General features: G+C 42.8%; 1 protein-coding gene across 4 annotated transcripts; it reads right to left on the bottom strand.

Moving 5' to 3' along the window:
• Nucleotides 1-47: 47 nt before the first annotated feature.
• Nucleotides 48-12,779, bottom strand: E2F8 (E2F transcription factor 8). 4 transcript variants are annotated; one of them, XM_080405145.1, is made up of 14 exons: nucleotides 12,222-12,779; nucleotides 11,788-11,905; nucleotides 10,912-11,187; nucleotides 10,435-10,591; nucleotides 8,952-9,257; nucleotides 8,117-8,278; nucleotides 6,502-6,639; nucleotides 5,981-6,184; nucleotides 5,014-5,098; nucleotides 4,200-4,707; nucleotides 2,980-3,198; nucleotides 1,953-2,082; nucleotides 1,413-1,807; nucleotides 48-787 (listed from the first exon to the last, which is right to left on the bottom strand). In XM_080405145.1, the coding sequence occupies exons 2-14, from the start codon at nucleotides 11,824-11,826 to the stop codon at nucleotides 614-616; spliced, it is 2,793 nt and encodes a 930-aa protein (XP_080261271.1). In that variant the 5' UTR covers nucleotides 11,827-11,905; nucleotides 12,222-12,779; the 3' UTR covers nucleotides 48-613. The 4 variants fall into 4 exon arrangements, with proteins under 4 accessions (XP_080261271.1, XP_080261269.1, XP_080261268.1 ...); XM_080405143.1 differs by lacking the exon at nucleotides 12,222-12,779 and having other exon boundaries at nucleotides 4,200-4,607; nucleotides 4,638-4,707; nucleotides 11,788-12,176; XM_080405142.1 differs by lacking the exon at nucleotides 12,222-12,779 and having other exon boundaries at nucleotides 11,788-12,176.
• Nucleotides 12,780-14,242: the final 1,463 nt, after the last annotated feature.

The raw sequence follows: 14,242 nt of genomic DNA on the forward strand, positions 1-14,242 counted from the left end.
GGATGTACAGTGTATTACTTGACTCAGGTAATTAATTTGATCAAACAAAAAAGTCAAAATTTGAGTTTAATGTTAAGTTTAATCTGAACAAATTGATTTAAAAATACAGTATAAATAATTCTTAACTTATATAAAACTTGATTAAGAATTAATTTTTTGGTTTTTGGTTTTTTTTTTAACTAACTTTACAAAAGAGCATTACTGAACATGGAAGCAAGACATTTTAACTGTGGCCTTTTTGTTAAGACATAAAATATGTACACACTCACAGTACTTTTCTTTGTGCAAAACACGTACTGACAGACTGTACCTTTCTGTACAAAGACAATTTCAGCTTACTTTGCATAGTATAAAAGCAACGCAAAAAACCACTGGATACATAACTTTGTTGCTACAATACTTCAGGTAAACCTTTTGTAAAAATTATTAGACATAAAATTTCTCCTTAAGAGCCAGTTTTAATTCTAAAGCAATTAATTAAGGATATTCCAGTATAGAGGTCTTGCCAATAATGTCCAGAGCACACACTGTTCATCATACAATCCAAGATGTGTGCAGTGTGATATCAGTAATTATGGCTGCTGACAACATTCAGCAATTTGTTATTCCCAAATTAGTCTTCTGACACTTCAAGTTTTCTTTGAGGAATATACAGAGTTCCTTGAGAGATTTGATTGGCGCCATCTGAATTTGCAGATGGTGAAGACACTGTGTTTGGCCCTCCTGGTGTGCGGAAAAAGTTCTCTGTAACTCTTTGGGGCTCTTGGGATTCCTTTGGAATAGAGGGCTAGAGAGAAGAGAGAAAATCACTTTCATTTAAGGGGAAGGAAAAAAAAAAAAGTGAATTCTAGTTCTAGGTTTCTCCAGGACATTAACAAACACTTTTTCCTGAAATTTAAAAATGGAAAAAACTTTTTATCAATAAGAATACACCTGTATTCCTAGATATATCTATAAACATATATAGATATAAATAATTAAATAAAAATATTTTTTAGGTCCCTCCTAACTCATTTTTTAATACAAAGAGATCTTGGGCAATAAAGTATTACACAAAATACACAGAGAAAGTTCCTGTGGAAAAAAATATTCTTTCAAAATCCTCTACAATCCTATTAAAAAACCCTAACATTAAATGCAAGAACTTGGGCAGATTAGGAACGAAAAATCAAGTAACACATGGATAATTTGTTAATAAGTGTCATCTCAGATCTATGCCAAATCCTCCCTCAAACAGTTGTCTCTTGGTATCTTGTAGTCTTCCAGCTGGCTCCACTTCCACCAAAAGCCACTTGTTCTTCCTTTCTAACCTCCCAGTTATATTGTACTAGTGCCTGGCCTTCACCACCAGCTCTTTTTGGGCAGTGCTCATTTATAGAGATTAAAAAAAAAAGATTCTTTGAAAATTTTACCTGCTGTAAAGGAATTACTGCACTATACTTCCCACTCATTCCACCGTGGTCAAGAAGTTGCAATTTATTTTTATTTACCTCTTCTTCCTGCAAGTTTGTGTTTTCTGAGCCATGGCTAACACTTTTTGGTTGTGAAGAGACTGGCACGTGCTGAAGAACAGGATTTGCAGGAACTTGCACACCAGCAGGTATTAGTCCTACATGCTGCAGCGTGAAGTTCAGAACTGACGAACTTGGACTTTGGGCAGGGCAGGTATTACTCGAATTGAGACAGGAGTTGCTCAGTACAGGTGCAGCAGCTATAGAAGTTGGTGACAGCATTATATTCAAGGGTGTTACGTGAAAAGCAGGAATGTTAACTGCTTTCAGTTCAGACGCTGGCACTGGAATGACACCTGAAACAGAAAAGTCAAGGGTCGAAGCGGTTAAAGAAACTGAGGCTCAAGGCATTGCACTGTAATATCATGAGCTCGGTCGGATGAATCTGGCCCGTGACCCCTGAAGCCAGACAACCGTATGCCTGTTCTACGTAATACTCACTGGTAATGGGTGAGCTGTAGGTAGTGTGCTGCATTGAGCATATCCCAGCTTTCTCTTTGTTAAGAAAGCCTGCCTTGTTGCCCTGGGTGCACTGAGTAAGAGGAATAAGATAACCAGATGGAAAAAAAGTCTGAAAAAGAAAAAGACACTACAACTTTACCCCAAACATGTAATAAAGAAAAAAAAAATAATAAAAAAATCAAGGTTTTCTCCAAAGTTGCACCCCCCCTTGCCTGCCTTGTTCTTATTCCATGCCTGTACTACTGTCTGTCTGAAATTAGACCCAAGTGACTCAAGGACACACTCTTGATAGTAATACTGCCCTACTGCACTGAAATCAGTTGGCTCCACTTCCAACTGATATCCTCAGTGAAGAACTGGAAGTCTATCTGGGATTAACACAGTGCAATTAGAGTAGACTAAAGAGAAATCCTGATACTGAATACTCTTCCCCCCGTGTGTCGTGTCCCCCCACCCCCCACCCCCCCCCCCCCCCCCGGAAGAAACATCTGGACCCAGTCATCATCATGTCACCTCATTCTTAGATGGTGTTTTTTGTAAAACAAATACTTGAAGGCAATCCTTTTGCATTTACAAGTTCTGGGTTTTTGTCAACAGAACTATTCTTCATTCAGGTTCTCTATAGTAATAAGTTTTCACTGCAAAATGCCGAATTTTATTGATGAAGAGTTTCATGTGATTCTGTTTCAAAGTATTTGAAAGTAAATAAACACAACGGATGGACAGGTAAGGGATCTCAACATGGCCTTATTCTACTTAGTCTTAGTTGTAATCATCCCAATTGAAACCTGAAAGCCACTTTCTGTCCTCTTATTTCTGTATTTAATGCAGAAACAGAAGTCTTACATTCCTACAAAATAAGGTTTTAAAAGTGCATTAAAAATAATCCAACTAAAGACAATCTATGTATCTGTACTTCATTATAGTTTTGTTTCTTTTGCAAAGACTGTAACTGATGTTTTCCCAGGTAATGGCAAGATGTGCTTTAGAGTCTGACAAAGCTTACCTCGTGAGCAGGAATGGCAAGTGTTACAGGTATGTCTTGTTTAGTTTGGATTTTGTCCTCTCCTTCCAGAATATCTTCTCTTTTATACTGGTCATAGCAACTTGCCATGTTTTGATCTAATGTTTCAGTTTGGTTCTGTCTCTCTTCCTGGACATTGTCCATTTTGTAATTAGTTTGTGAGCTACTGGAAGGTGGTCTTTCATTTTTCATGGATACTCCCTTTAAAAAAAGTACATATAAAAACAAAGGCAGTCATTGTAAGACTTAACATTCTCAATTACAGGTCTACAATGATATTTATACATTTTAAAAATTCGGAAAGCAAGCTTTCTCATTGATCCTGATTCCCAAGTTTGTGTTATAAAAACTTCAATAAGACAACCTGTTCCAGGTTATCCCCTCTCGCTCCTTTACAGCTAGTGGATGTTTGACACCACGTTGTCACAACATGCTGACAACATTTCACAACTGTTTTGGCAAGGACAATTTAAACCAGCCTAATAATTTAAAGAGACGTAACGCATTCAACAACCGAGGAGTAGGAAGCGATCCAGACCCAGTTTCTCCATACGCATCAAGTGTATCTGAAAGCCTTATCATCTTCATGTGCTATATTATTGTACACCAATCCAACATTAACAGTCTGCAACTGTTAGAAATACTTAGAAGGCATCAGGATTTTGGCATGTTTCCTGTTCAGCGACTTTTATGTGTCCACTTTCCCTCCTGACACCTCTAAAGCAAAGTATGAACGCCAGCAAGACTATCAACCGGAACTGCTCCGGAATCACTGTATAAATAGGTGAGTCTTGACACAATGTTCTGGGAGTTGTTTTATTTCGACTAACGTGTACGTTTTGACATGTCTTCTTGGAAATAAATATATGAAAGAAAGATAAGGGAACAAGAAGAAAAGTACAGCCTGATCCTAGGTTGGCATTTCAAAGGTATGTTATATTGCATGCTATATATTCTGCCTGATGTTTTCAAATACCAGTGAGATTATGTGAAATTTGAGATATAGGTAGATATATGTGTGTAAATGAACAAAAAAGAACCTCCCGAACATCAGCAAGAGCAACAAATGAACATCATCCCTTCAAGCATGATGTTATTTAAAACACCTACATGCAGTGGTAGACTCCTCAATCCCTTCAAAAATGAGTAGGTGGCCACATTATTAAGCTAAAAAATGGCATTTTAAAAATAATTTAACTTACCAGAGAAGTATCAAGACTTTCCTCATCGCTTCTATATCTCTTAATTAAATTATTCTCTGGTAATGCTTGTGATCTTTTAAGGCACCGCTGTGAAGAAGTTTGTGATTTTGTACTTGGTCTTTCTTTAGCTGTCAAGGACTTTGTTGGATCACGTGCAGCTATCTGATTGTCCCTTCCCTCAGTGGTTATTTGATGTAGTACCTCTGAATTAATTCCAGTTACATTAGCACACGGTAGAGGCTGCAACATGATACTGGGGCTGTACGTTGTCACAGTGTGGGCTTGGGAAGGGTGCAGATATATTGCATATGAAACACCAGAAGGAGCGTGAGGTAGTATTACTGGTGAGACAGAGCTGTGGCTTGGAGGACAGACACCGAGCAGCTGCGTGAGAGCTGGCTGCTGAGAGGGGGCTGCCATGCAAGGAGGTTCGTGGCTGGGGGCTACCGCAGGTGAGGACAGACTACATTCCAAAGCTGATGTTGACAATTTCATCTCTGTTGCTTTCCTAAAGAAAAACAAAACAAAAACACACACACCAAAACAAACAAACAAAAAAGCCCAAACATCTTTTAATACTTTCCTGCAGAAATTAATGCCTCAACAAAGTATTTGCTGCAATACAAAGCCTTAACACAAACTTGTACTTCTCAATCCACTAAAAAGAATATAAGTGGAGGAAAAAAAAATAGCCTGCAGTATCGGGGATTACCAGTGTTTGCAGACTGTGCCCAGCTCAAGCTGTGAGCATAGCTTTTATTTAATGGCCAGTGACAAAACTAAGCTTCCCACCTTAACGCTTGCGCAAACTTACTTTGATTGTCCTTCCAGCTGATGTTTAGCGACTGCTGGAAGCTGAGCCATTTTACTTGGGAAGGCTGATAAATTTTGATCCGTACCTGGTTGGCGGGGGAAAACAAAACAAAACTGTTAGTACATCAAAAGTAGAAGTTAAATTTTGTCTTGCAGAGACTATGCTGTTTAATGTGGCATACATAATTAATGAGAAGACACTAAGACTCCATGTTATCTGCAAATAGCAGCCCAGACTTGATTTGATCAATTGGATGGTAGTTTACATGAAACTAATTTTAAAGCCTCTGCTCCATTTTTTTTTTTCCCCTCCGAAGAGAATACCTGAGAACAACATCAACATCGATAGGTAATTTTCTGGCAGTTTTATAGCACGCAGAACTGCTTAGATAGTAAGACCTACAGCACCGTTTTCACAACAAACCAAGGTTGAGGCAGTTCATAAAGATACAATAGCCAGAGAATCAGCTATGTTACACAAACAGAAGGTTTGTAGCCAATGAACCATCACATGAAGTCAAAATAGATATGTAAAAAAGGATTTAATGTTCTTCTTAAATCCAAATCAGTAATATGCCACTCCTCGTGTCTTTGCTGTGAAAGAGGAGGCTAGAGTCTCCTACCTCATGCAGAATGTAGTCCAGATCTCATGGGATCTATTTCTTTTGCTGCAACTGTACAAGCTGTGACTAGATTTGGTTCCCCAAACTGGAAAGAGCTTCGACTAATCGCAGAGCTTATGCACTGAACACAGATCAATTTAGCTTTGTTTTCACTATGGATCCTGTGAGGCCATAGGATGTACTGGCAAAACATATTTTCCCCTGTCCTGTCTACTTTGAACAAGACAGGTTTCTTGCCAGCAGGCATACTCATGCATCCGTATCTCCTATGAGAAGATGGCAAGCCTGAACATTTAAAGCAAGACTACTTCCAAGTTAAAAACAAACTTAAAAAAAGATACATACTTGGGCTTATTTTAACTGGACTGGTCGGAGCGGACTGGATCTTTCTTCTGTCATTTTCTATACTTTTAACTAACTTTATTAGAGATGGATGTCGAGTGAAGTTTTGCTTTCCTTTTGAAGGAAAGAGGTTTTTTGAACACTGCTCTTTGGAAGGGATGGATTCTGAAATAGGTGGGGTCGTAGAAACTGGTTCAAGTTTTGTATCTGAAAAGCAGAAAAAAAACCCTAAAAGTAAGTACATCTCATATGCAGTCAGTAATTAAAAGCAGTTATTTGAGCCTGGCTTATTATTGAAGTCCTAGCAACAGCAAAAACAGGAACACGAGAGTCTCAGTATGAGTTCATCTGCTACCTGGAAACAAATGCAGGTGTGCTACACTGCCAAGGAGCGACGGCAGTGATGTGAGTGGCAAAGACTTTCTGCTTAGTTTACTCTGTCTTTTGGTCAAAAAAATTCTAACAGAGAAAACAAACAAACAAATCAAAATTATCATCAGAAAAAAAGTGACCCATACACCTACCCTGAATATTTGGCAAGATCTCAGGTCCTGTCCACTTGAATGCTGGTTTTCTTCCTCTCTCCTCTGTAACATGAACTTTCTTGATAAGCTCAAGGCTACTGAGAACATTTGCTATGTCATAAAGTCTCCTAATTTTGGCTGAAATAAAATAAACAAATGTAAAGTATAGCAATTCTGATGAATAAGTTAACGTATATCAGATTTAAAATGTTGTGATGCCCTTTTAGCAGCTCCAAAGAAAAACCTCTATCTTTTCTTTATAACAACAATTTTGTGGGACAGATATATGAAATAACATACCTTATCACAATATAAAGTTTATGTGTAAAATACTATGACAGACACAAATCTGGAAAAGAAAATACTGCTAAGCATATTATACTAAATATAGGGGAAAAAATATTTTCAAAACAAGTTAAGTTCTGTGCAGTGACCAAACCTATACAAATTCTGAGTGGAAATAAGTAGCTTAAAAAGGAGGTATGGACATGCAACGGCGAACATGGGCAACAGGGGAATAAACACACTAAAATCCATCAGGATAAATACCCTGCATGTTCTTAACTGGTTCGAGATCAAGCTGTTAGGGGAAAGGTTTAGGCAGCAGTCAAATTACAAGTGAATTCTGGACTGCAAAGTGAACATGCTTAGGCCAAAGCTGCTGCTACAGAAAATTTAAATTAAACACTTTGGTGTTCCTAAAGGGAACTTCGGACTGCGCTTGTTAGTTAAGAAGGTGGTAAAACATGCGATACCTGAAGTACAGACATAGGGATGGAATGCCCTGAAAATGCTTGTATTGCGATACAGACATGGAGGAAGAAGAAAGAATGAAAACGAACAAACCCCCCAGCTGACTACCCACCCACCCTCTCTATGTTGCCATGATGCAGTGGGAAGGAAATTATGAACTGAAACCAGCGAGGATCAGTTTTTCTTTTGCATAGATATGGTTCCACAAAAAAAAAAAAAAAAAAAATCTAAGGAGTCTATCTGAGAATCAAGGAAGGGTGTAATTTTCAATGAAACCCACAATTAATTCTTGATCCCTCAAGAGCGAGCACACTTCTGGTTATTACAGATGTACAGGGCTAGACCTAGAAGCGCCTTTTCATTTGAATGGAGAGGACGAGGAGGAAGTGTGCAGGGAACTGAGAGCAGGGTAAAAATGAAGAAATAATGGGCAGTTGCAGTACTGGGTTTCACTTCTTCTCACGTCTAAGTTATTAACAGGGCTTTTACAGAATTTTTTTAGATTTCCAACAAGTAAATTATATGACTAGAGCACAGATTTGCATGATTCTGGGGCATCTTTGAGGAGATGACGCCGAAATCTTTGAAAGACTGCTTGAGGAAAGAGAAATTGTTACTAATAAGCAGCCGTGTGACATCATTTCAGGAGAGAGGATTTAGTGGACTTTTTCCTCTTATGTGGTCATTTTGTCATTATGTAGCAATGACTACGCACAAGTGGGTCCCTGTTAAAAACCATGCAAGGCGTTCAGTGAGTTTTTGGAGGCTCAAATGTATTTATGGCAGGAAGATGATGGTATTTTACACCGTATGAACTAGTAGTAACATAGCTCATTTAGCTTATGCTTGATAGTTTACTTACTTTTAAACTTGCTTTTATCTAAGTCTTCTAACTGGTCTTCTCCAATCAAGATTTTAGCGGCAACTTCAAGGCTTACTATTTTAGGAGTCGATACAAGAAACAGCATCACAAATTTCTGACTCATCACTCGTAAAGACTTGTCTTTCCTGCTGTTCACTGATGCTGCAGCAGACAGGAGAAAGGATTAAAGCATAAAGTGACTTGGCAGCTACAAATGTTTTTAAAACACTTCCTTTAAAAAAGAAATTTGTCAGTAATAATTATAAGAACAAACAACACAACAACTAGGCAGGGCTGACGTGGGCTGAAGTAATTTTTCTACATGGCAAGAATCAGGTAATTAGATAGATACCAAGTCGAACTACAAAGAAGAGGGTGATGTTTCCCCCTGTGTACGTTTCCTGTTGCCTGACAAGTTGTACTCTTAAAGATGCCTAACTGCAGGTTACACAACGTATTTAACAACCATTAATTAACATTTCTTCCATGAATCAAAGCTAAATTAATAAATAAATGAATAAATTTATGCTTTTGGCTTCTGTAACATTCAATGGTGACAAATGCTGCAACTGGATTTATGTTGGGTATGTTTTGATAGTTTCACCTGATGCCCCCTTGTTCGTGCACTGTAAAACCAAAATCCATGTGAGAGAATTGAACGAATTAGAGAAGAGGAAAAGTGCTGTGCACTTTTTCTCACCACAACCAGTTGCGGTGTCTTTCAGGCTGTACCATTTCAGGAAAAAAAAAAAAGTCCAATAAATATCTATGAACTTGGAAAAAATGGTTATCGTTATAAGCACATATTGTTCTTGGCATTATAGAGAATTATTACCAGCACGAAATTCCATTCCTGGGAGCTCAACAAAAGACATTTCTGAGTGGTCATTTGAGCCAAACGATCTTGCCATTTCTTCGTTTCTTTCACCGTTGAGATCAAATTCATGCTCATACTCTCTTTTCTTGATCATCTGTATTTGCTGTGTGTATTTGTTCTCTTCTCCAACTCTTTTCAATGCCTGCAGGGTTTTGGAGAGATTATGTCTCCCGTGCCAAGCGTATTTGTTTTTGGCGAGGCGGCTCACCATGTGTAGGCTCTCTAGCACGTTCACGATATCATATATGCGTCGACGTTCGACATCTGAAAAAGATTAAATTGACCATGACATCTCTACTACATAAAATGTGTTATGTCACACGTTTACCTGAAACGTGGTTTGCCCAGAGAAGGGATCCATTTCCTGTACTCCCCCTCCTCTTAATATACTTGTAAGCCATTTTCGCCAATTCCTCATTACAAAGGTCTCTGAAAACAGCCCTCACAGATCTCACCAGCAAGGAAAAGAAAACCTTCTGGCTTTAAAAACAGAAGAGCTTGCTTGTCCAGTTATACTTGGTTTACAGCATTCCTTCAGAAAAAGAACTTACTGTTGCCAGAAGAGCCATTAGATGAGTTTCAATACAGCTTTTAAAAAACCCAAAGCATTTTAATTATTCATTGCATCAATTTTAGATTGCCTCATTAAGTAACCTTGGAAACTCCTGGTAGCAACTGTTTGTAACGTGTTTTTATATGTTATTGTATTAACATGCTGTCCTTTTTCTTTTGTTGAATTCTTGGTTTTGACTAGGCATTTTCTAGAAGTTGTTACCTTGTACAAAGTCTAAGTAGAATAGACGTTTTTTTAATTTGCAAGTCATCCCTCTTCTGTGTGCCCCAACATATTCTGAAGATATGACACCAAAAATTTTATAGCAGGATTATTTATAACTGTTGTCAGTGCCATAATCTGTAGAATACTGTTATGTCATAGTTGTCATTAAAAAAACCTTCAGCTTAATGTTAGCAACTTAAAACTCCTGGTAGATCGTTGGTGCACTATAAAAATAGTGATATAAAATGAGAAAGTTACATTTTAGAGAGCAGAAAATAGTTTCTTGCTTTGATGTCACGACTGGACAGGAAGCTGTGGGTTCAGCTTGAGAAACGCTAGGTCCTGCCACAAAAACCCAACCACTAATCTTAGCCACCACCTCTAGATCCAAAAAAGTGCATCTAGTTATTTGTAGTACTGGCAATAATTGAGATGTTAAATCATAAACAAAATTCAGAGTTTCTCAATTCAGCTCACTGAAGAAACGTTAGCTTTTTAAAATAATTGCTCTAAGAATGAAAAGCTTAAAGCTGGGTTTAAGTGAGTTTGACAGCACTAAGTAAACATTCAGCATTTCAGGGAGCAAAAAAAGTACTAACACAAGTGGTAGGTTATTGGCACATTTGTATGAAGAAATATATAATAGCATATCCGCCAACTTACTAAGCTCTTCAGCTACTTCATCAAGGCAAATGAAATTATCTGCTGCAGCACTGGGGCGATCAGTATATCGAGCTAAGAATTTATGACACAGTAATCCTAGGCTTTTCTCTTTGCGACTCGGTTGAGATTTTTCATATTCATCTCCTGATAAGTGCTCCTACATGGGAATAAGAAAAAAGACAATTTGAAATCTTCAACAGTATGTAAAGGTAGATATTTAACAGCTTGATTGTGAGCCACTGTCCAAGGTCCAGGGTCCTCCCTTTGTCCTTCACACCTGTGAAATAAAAGCAGCAAAACGCTACCTGTATGTAACTAGAAGATATCCTTAGTTATACTTGCTAAACCCTCCAAAATCAAAACTTAAAAAAAACCCAGTTGCAGTCTGTTAACGTATAACTTTTTCTAGAGAATAGACAGCCTTCAGCCAACTTTCAAAAAGAAGAAGTAAACAACGATGACACCTTTACAGCGTACCTGCAAACAGTGTTTTGCCTGTAGAATCTGCCTTGCGGTGTTTGACAGCTCCCTCCGCTGCTCCCTGCTCCTGATCTCAGGGCTAGCCGCGCTGATCAGCATTTTCAAGTTGGCAGTGGGCGTCCATGGCTCGGCGGGCAGGAGTTCTTGGGGTTTCGGGGGGGTGGCGAGTGGCTGACAGCCGGGCTGTATCTCTGCCAGCACCGAAGGCGAGGCAGCTCCTTGCTTCAGCGGCGTTCGCAAGGCGCTTCTGCACAGCTCAGGAGGGTGGTTTTCCTGCACCGAGGAAAAGGAAAGGGAGATGTTGGAAAGGAGTAGGGTTGCGGTGCACCGCGGCGGGACAGGGACAGCGGGCTGCGGGCAGGGGGACAGGGACAGCGGGCCGGGGATTGGGGACCAGGGCAGTGGGACAGGGGCAGCGCGCCGGGAGCAGGGGGACAGGGACAGCGGGATGGGAGCAGGGGTCTGGGGGTAGCGGTGACTCTTGGGTGGCTGAAGTCAAAGGCCACAGTATTAGCCTGAACTGACGGATCGGTCCCTGGGACCTTTAGCTTAATTCACCTTTTCGTATTTTATTTTTTTTCGTCTCTGGGGAGGGCGCAGAGCGCACGTTAATGTCTGGCAGAAAGCTATAAAGGCCGATGGGAAGGTGGGAATAGTTTTGTTAATAAAACAGAAGAGGCGCGGTGGGAGAAAAGCGGGCTGCTGCGTGGCCGGGCACGGCGCGGGGGCCGCGCACGACGAGGGGGAGCCGGGAACGGCGTGGGGCTCGGCCGCTCGGTTACCGCCACCCCACGCTTTCACACGCGTCCTCCCGCACCGAGCCCCGCCGCCGGGCCCCGCGGGCTGTCAGCGGCCGCGGAGCGGAGGGATTACCTTGTCGCCGGTGCCCATCTCCCCGCCCGCCTGCTGCATCCTCCCGCCGCCGCGAAGCCTCAGGAGCCGCCGGTCGCCGGTCCTTCCGCGGCGCTCCGCATCGCACGGCCCACCGGTTCTGCGGGACCGGGGCAGCCAGCGGCGCGTTAGCGGGGACCCCGGTGCCGGGCGGGTGGCGCCACCCCGGCCGCTTCCCGCCGCGCTCCTCCCGCCTCCCGCCTCTCGGCCCGCGCGCGCCCACCGCCCAACGGCCCGGCCCCGCCCCGCCCATTGGCCGCCGGCGGCGGCGGCGGTGGGCGGGGCCCTTCCGGGATCCCGTTTAAACATTTGGCGCCACCGTCGCGCCCCGCGAGCTGTCGCGCCGCGCCCGGCCGTGTCTCGCCCCGCCACCTATCCCACCCCGCCGCCCCGCAACGGCGAAAGCCGTCACCCACCGGCTGCCCCGCGCGCCCGCCCTGCGCCGCCGCTCCCGGGGCCGGTTTGAATTCGACCCGCTGCGCCGCCGGCGGGGGGGAGGGCGGCCCAGCCAATCAGCTCGCGGCACTCCGCCCAGCGCAGCCAATCGGAGCGCGGCGTTGCCCAGCCGTTCCCTCCTCTCCCTCCCGCCGCTGCCGGCGGGGCTCGCGCCGGGGCCTTTGGCGGGTTCGCGGCGCAGGAGACGGGGCGCGCGCCGCCTCCTTCCCTCCTTCCCCCCCTGCCCCAACGGCCGCCGCCGTGAGGGGAGCGGGCGGCAGGAGCCGGGCCGCGGTTGCTAATTGGATTAGCGCGGTTAATTATCGAATTATCTGCCGCAGGCCGAGCAGATCGGTCGTCCCTCGCGGCCGCTGCGTCCCGCGGCTTCTCCTCTCCTTTAAAGCATCGAAATAACAGCGCCGTATCCCGTCCCGCGGACGGCGGGGCGGGGGATGGCAGCCCGCCCTCACCTGAGGTGGGCGCAGCTTCCTGGGAACACACTGAAGTCACTGGTGTGCTCCGAGCTGTGAGCAAAGCCCTTATCAAGCGGGGGGGCGGGGGAAGGACCTGGCCGGCCGCATGGCTCGGTGCGCGGTGGGCGCCCCGGGTGCTCGCTGCCTAGCCGAGGGGCACTGGGGCCCCCGGAGATAAAATCCAGCAGCTGCCTGAGATGCTTATCGCAGGTGTTACGACACGGCTGGTTTGCAGGTACACGTTTGGGACTGAGGATCAGTTGACTCCGGCGTTCATTATGCTAGACTTGGGGTGGCACCACGGCTAAACCTCTTGATGTAACTGTAGAATCTTCCGAAAGAAAGTCTTTGAAAGCACGGACATTCAAATCGAGAAGTTGCCCAAGTAACTTTCACTCTGGTAGGCTAGCCGCAGGGCAGCTGAAGCGTGTTCCCTTGCAGAACACATATACCTCGCCCTAAAAAGTGATGTTTAGCTTTGGGTTGACATTGGCTCTTTCCCCTTGTTTGTGCTTCAATGCAATTTACCGTGCTTTGGCTTCTTGTAGAGGGTGCGCTAGAAGGTGTAATTGTGTGTTCTGGGAACTTGGAATTGGTGCATCGCTCACAAGAAATTAAATCATGAATACTGAAAAACGGTGGTGGGTTTTTCCCCCAGGGATGAACACATGTGATACCATTTTCGCTGGAATCTGAGTTGTTTAAATGAGGAGCAAATACATTTGTGTGTTTCAGAAACCAAACTGGGGGAAAAATAATTGGGCTTTTATATTCGAGCTGTTGTTTGATTATTTTTTTTTCCTTCATGCAAAGCTTTGAGAATTACCTTTATCCCCTAATCAAGAAGCCGTTATCTCTGTTCAAACACACTGTAATATCCCTCGTGCCCTTTGCTCAGGGGTGATCTTTCCTAGTCTCAAAGTTAGTCTTAAATCTGTCCTGACAGTATCAGATATTTTAAAGCAAAGGTTAAAAGAATTGCTGACATTATTGCAGTTACTGAGATAATTGTTCTGTTAGCAACTTGTGTGCCTCTTCTGTGGTCTTCCTCACTATGCTACTGCCTTCACCTTTCTGAGATGATGGAAAGACATGGAGCAGCCCATCACTGTGCTCCTTTGCAGCCATCTATTTAAGCTGTGTTGCCTTCTGCTCTTGCTTGTGTTTCTCTCTGTAGCACTAGGGATTAGAAGCAGTGCTTATGTTCCCTGCCAGGTACCTTTTTAAAGAGAAAAGCATAAGGATTAAAAATTGTATGGCCCTGATGTGGGAACCAGAGGCACCAGTACCAAGATCAGAATAGCTCTTAATGCATAACCTTGAAGCCTTTTGCCTGATGATTGTGTGCTGTTTGCTAGTTTCAAGTGCTGAATCAAGATACCACCTGATGCCAGAAATCAATGTTCTGTGTGATACGTCATTTTATCTATGCTAGTTCAACTAGAGAGTTTCTTAAAGCATAGTAATGTGGATTAAAGAGTATGTGTGTAAGTATCCTAGTGGTTTTGCCAAATCTAATGAATGGTAAA

Source organism: Falco punctatus (assembly GCF_963210335.1).
Source record: "Falco punctatus genome assembly, chromosome: 10".
Taxonomy (NCBI): domain Eukaryota; kingdom Metazoa; phylum Chordata; class Aves; order Falconiformes; family Falconidae; genus Falco; species Falco punctatus.

What these genes read in the sequence shown, in the direction of transcription:
- E2F8 (XM_080405142.1), bottom strand. Translation starts at nt 12,114, where the DNA reads ATGTTTAAACGGGATCCCGGAAGGGCCCCGCCCACCGCCGCCGCCGCC. An exon ending in TCCAGTTAAAATAAGCCCAA is followed by an intron (nt 5,099 to 5,980) that starts GTATGTATCTTT and finishes CCCGCCAACCAG; the next exon opens with GTACGGATCAAAATTTATCA. An exon ending in CAGCTGGAAGGACAATCAAA is followed by an intron (nt 4,708 to 5,013) that starts GTAAGTTTGCGC and finishes GTTTTTCTTTAG; the next exon opens with GAAAGCAACAGAGATGAAAT.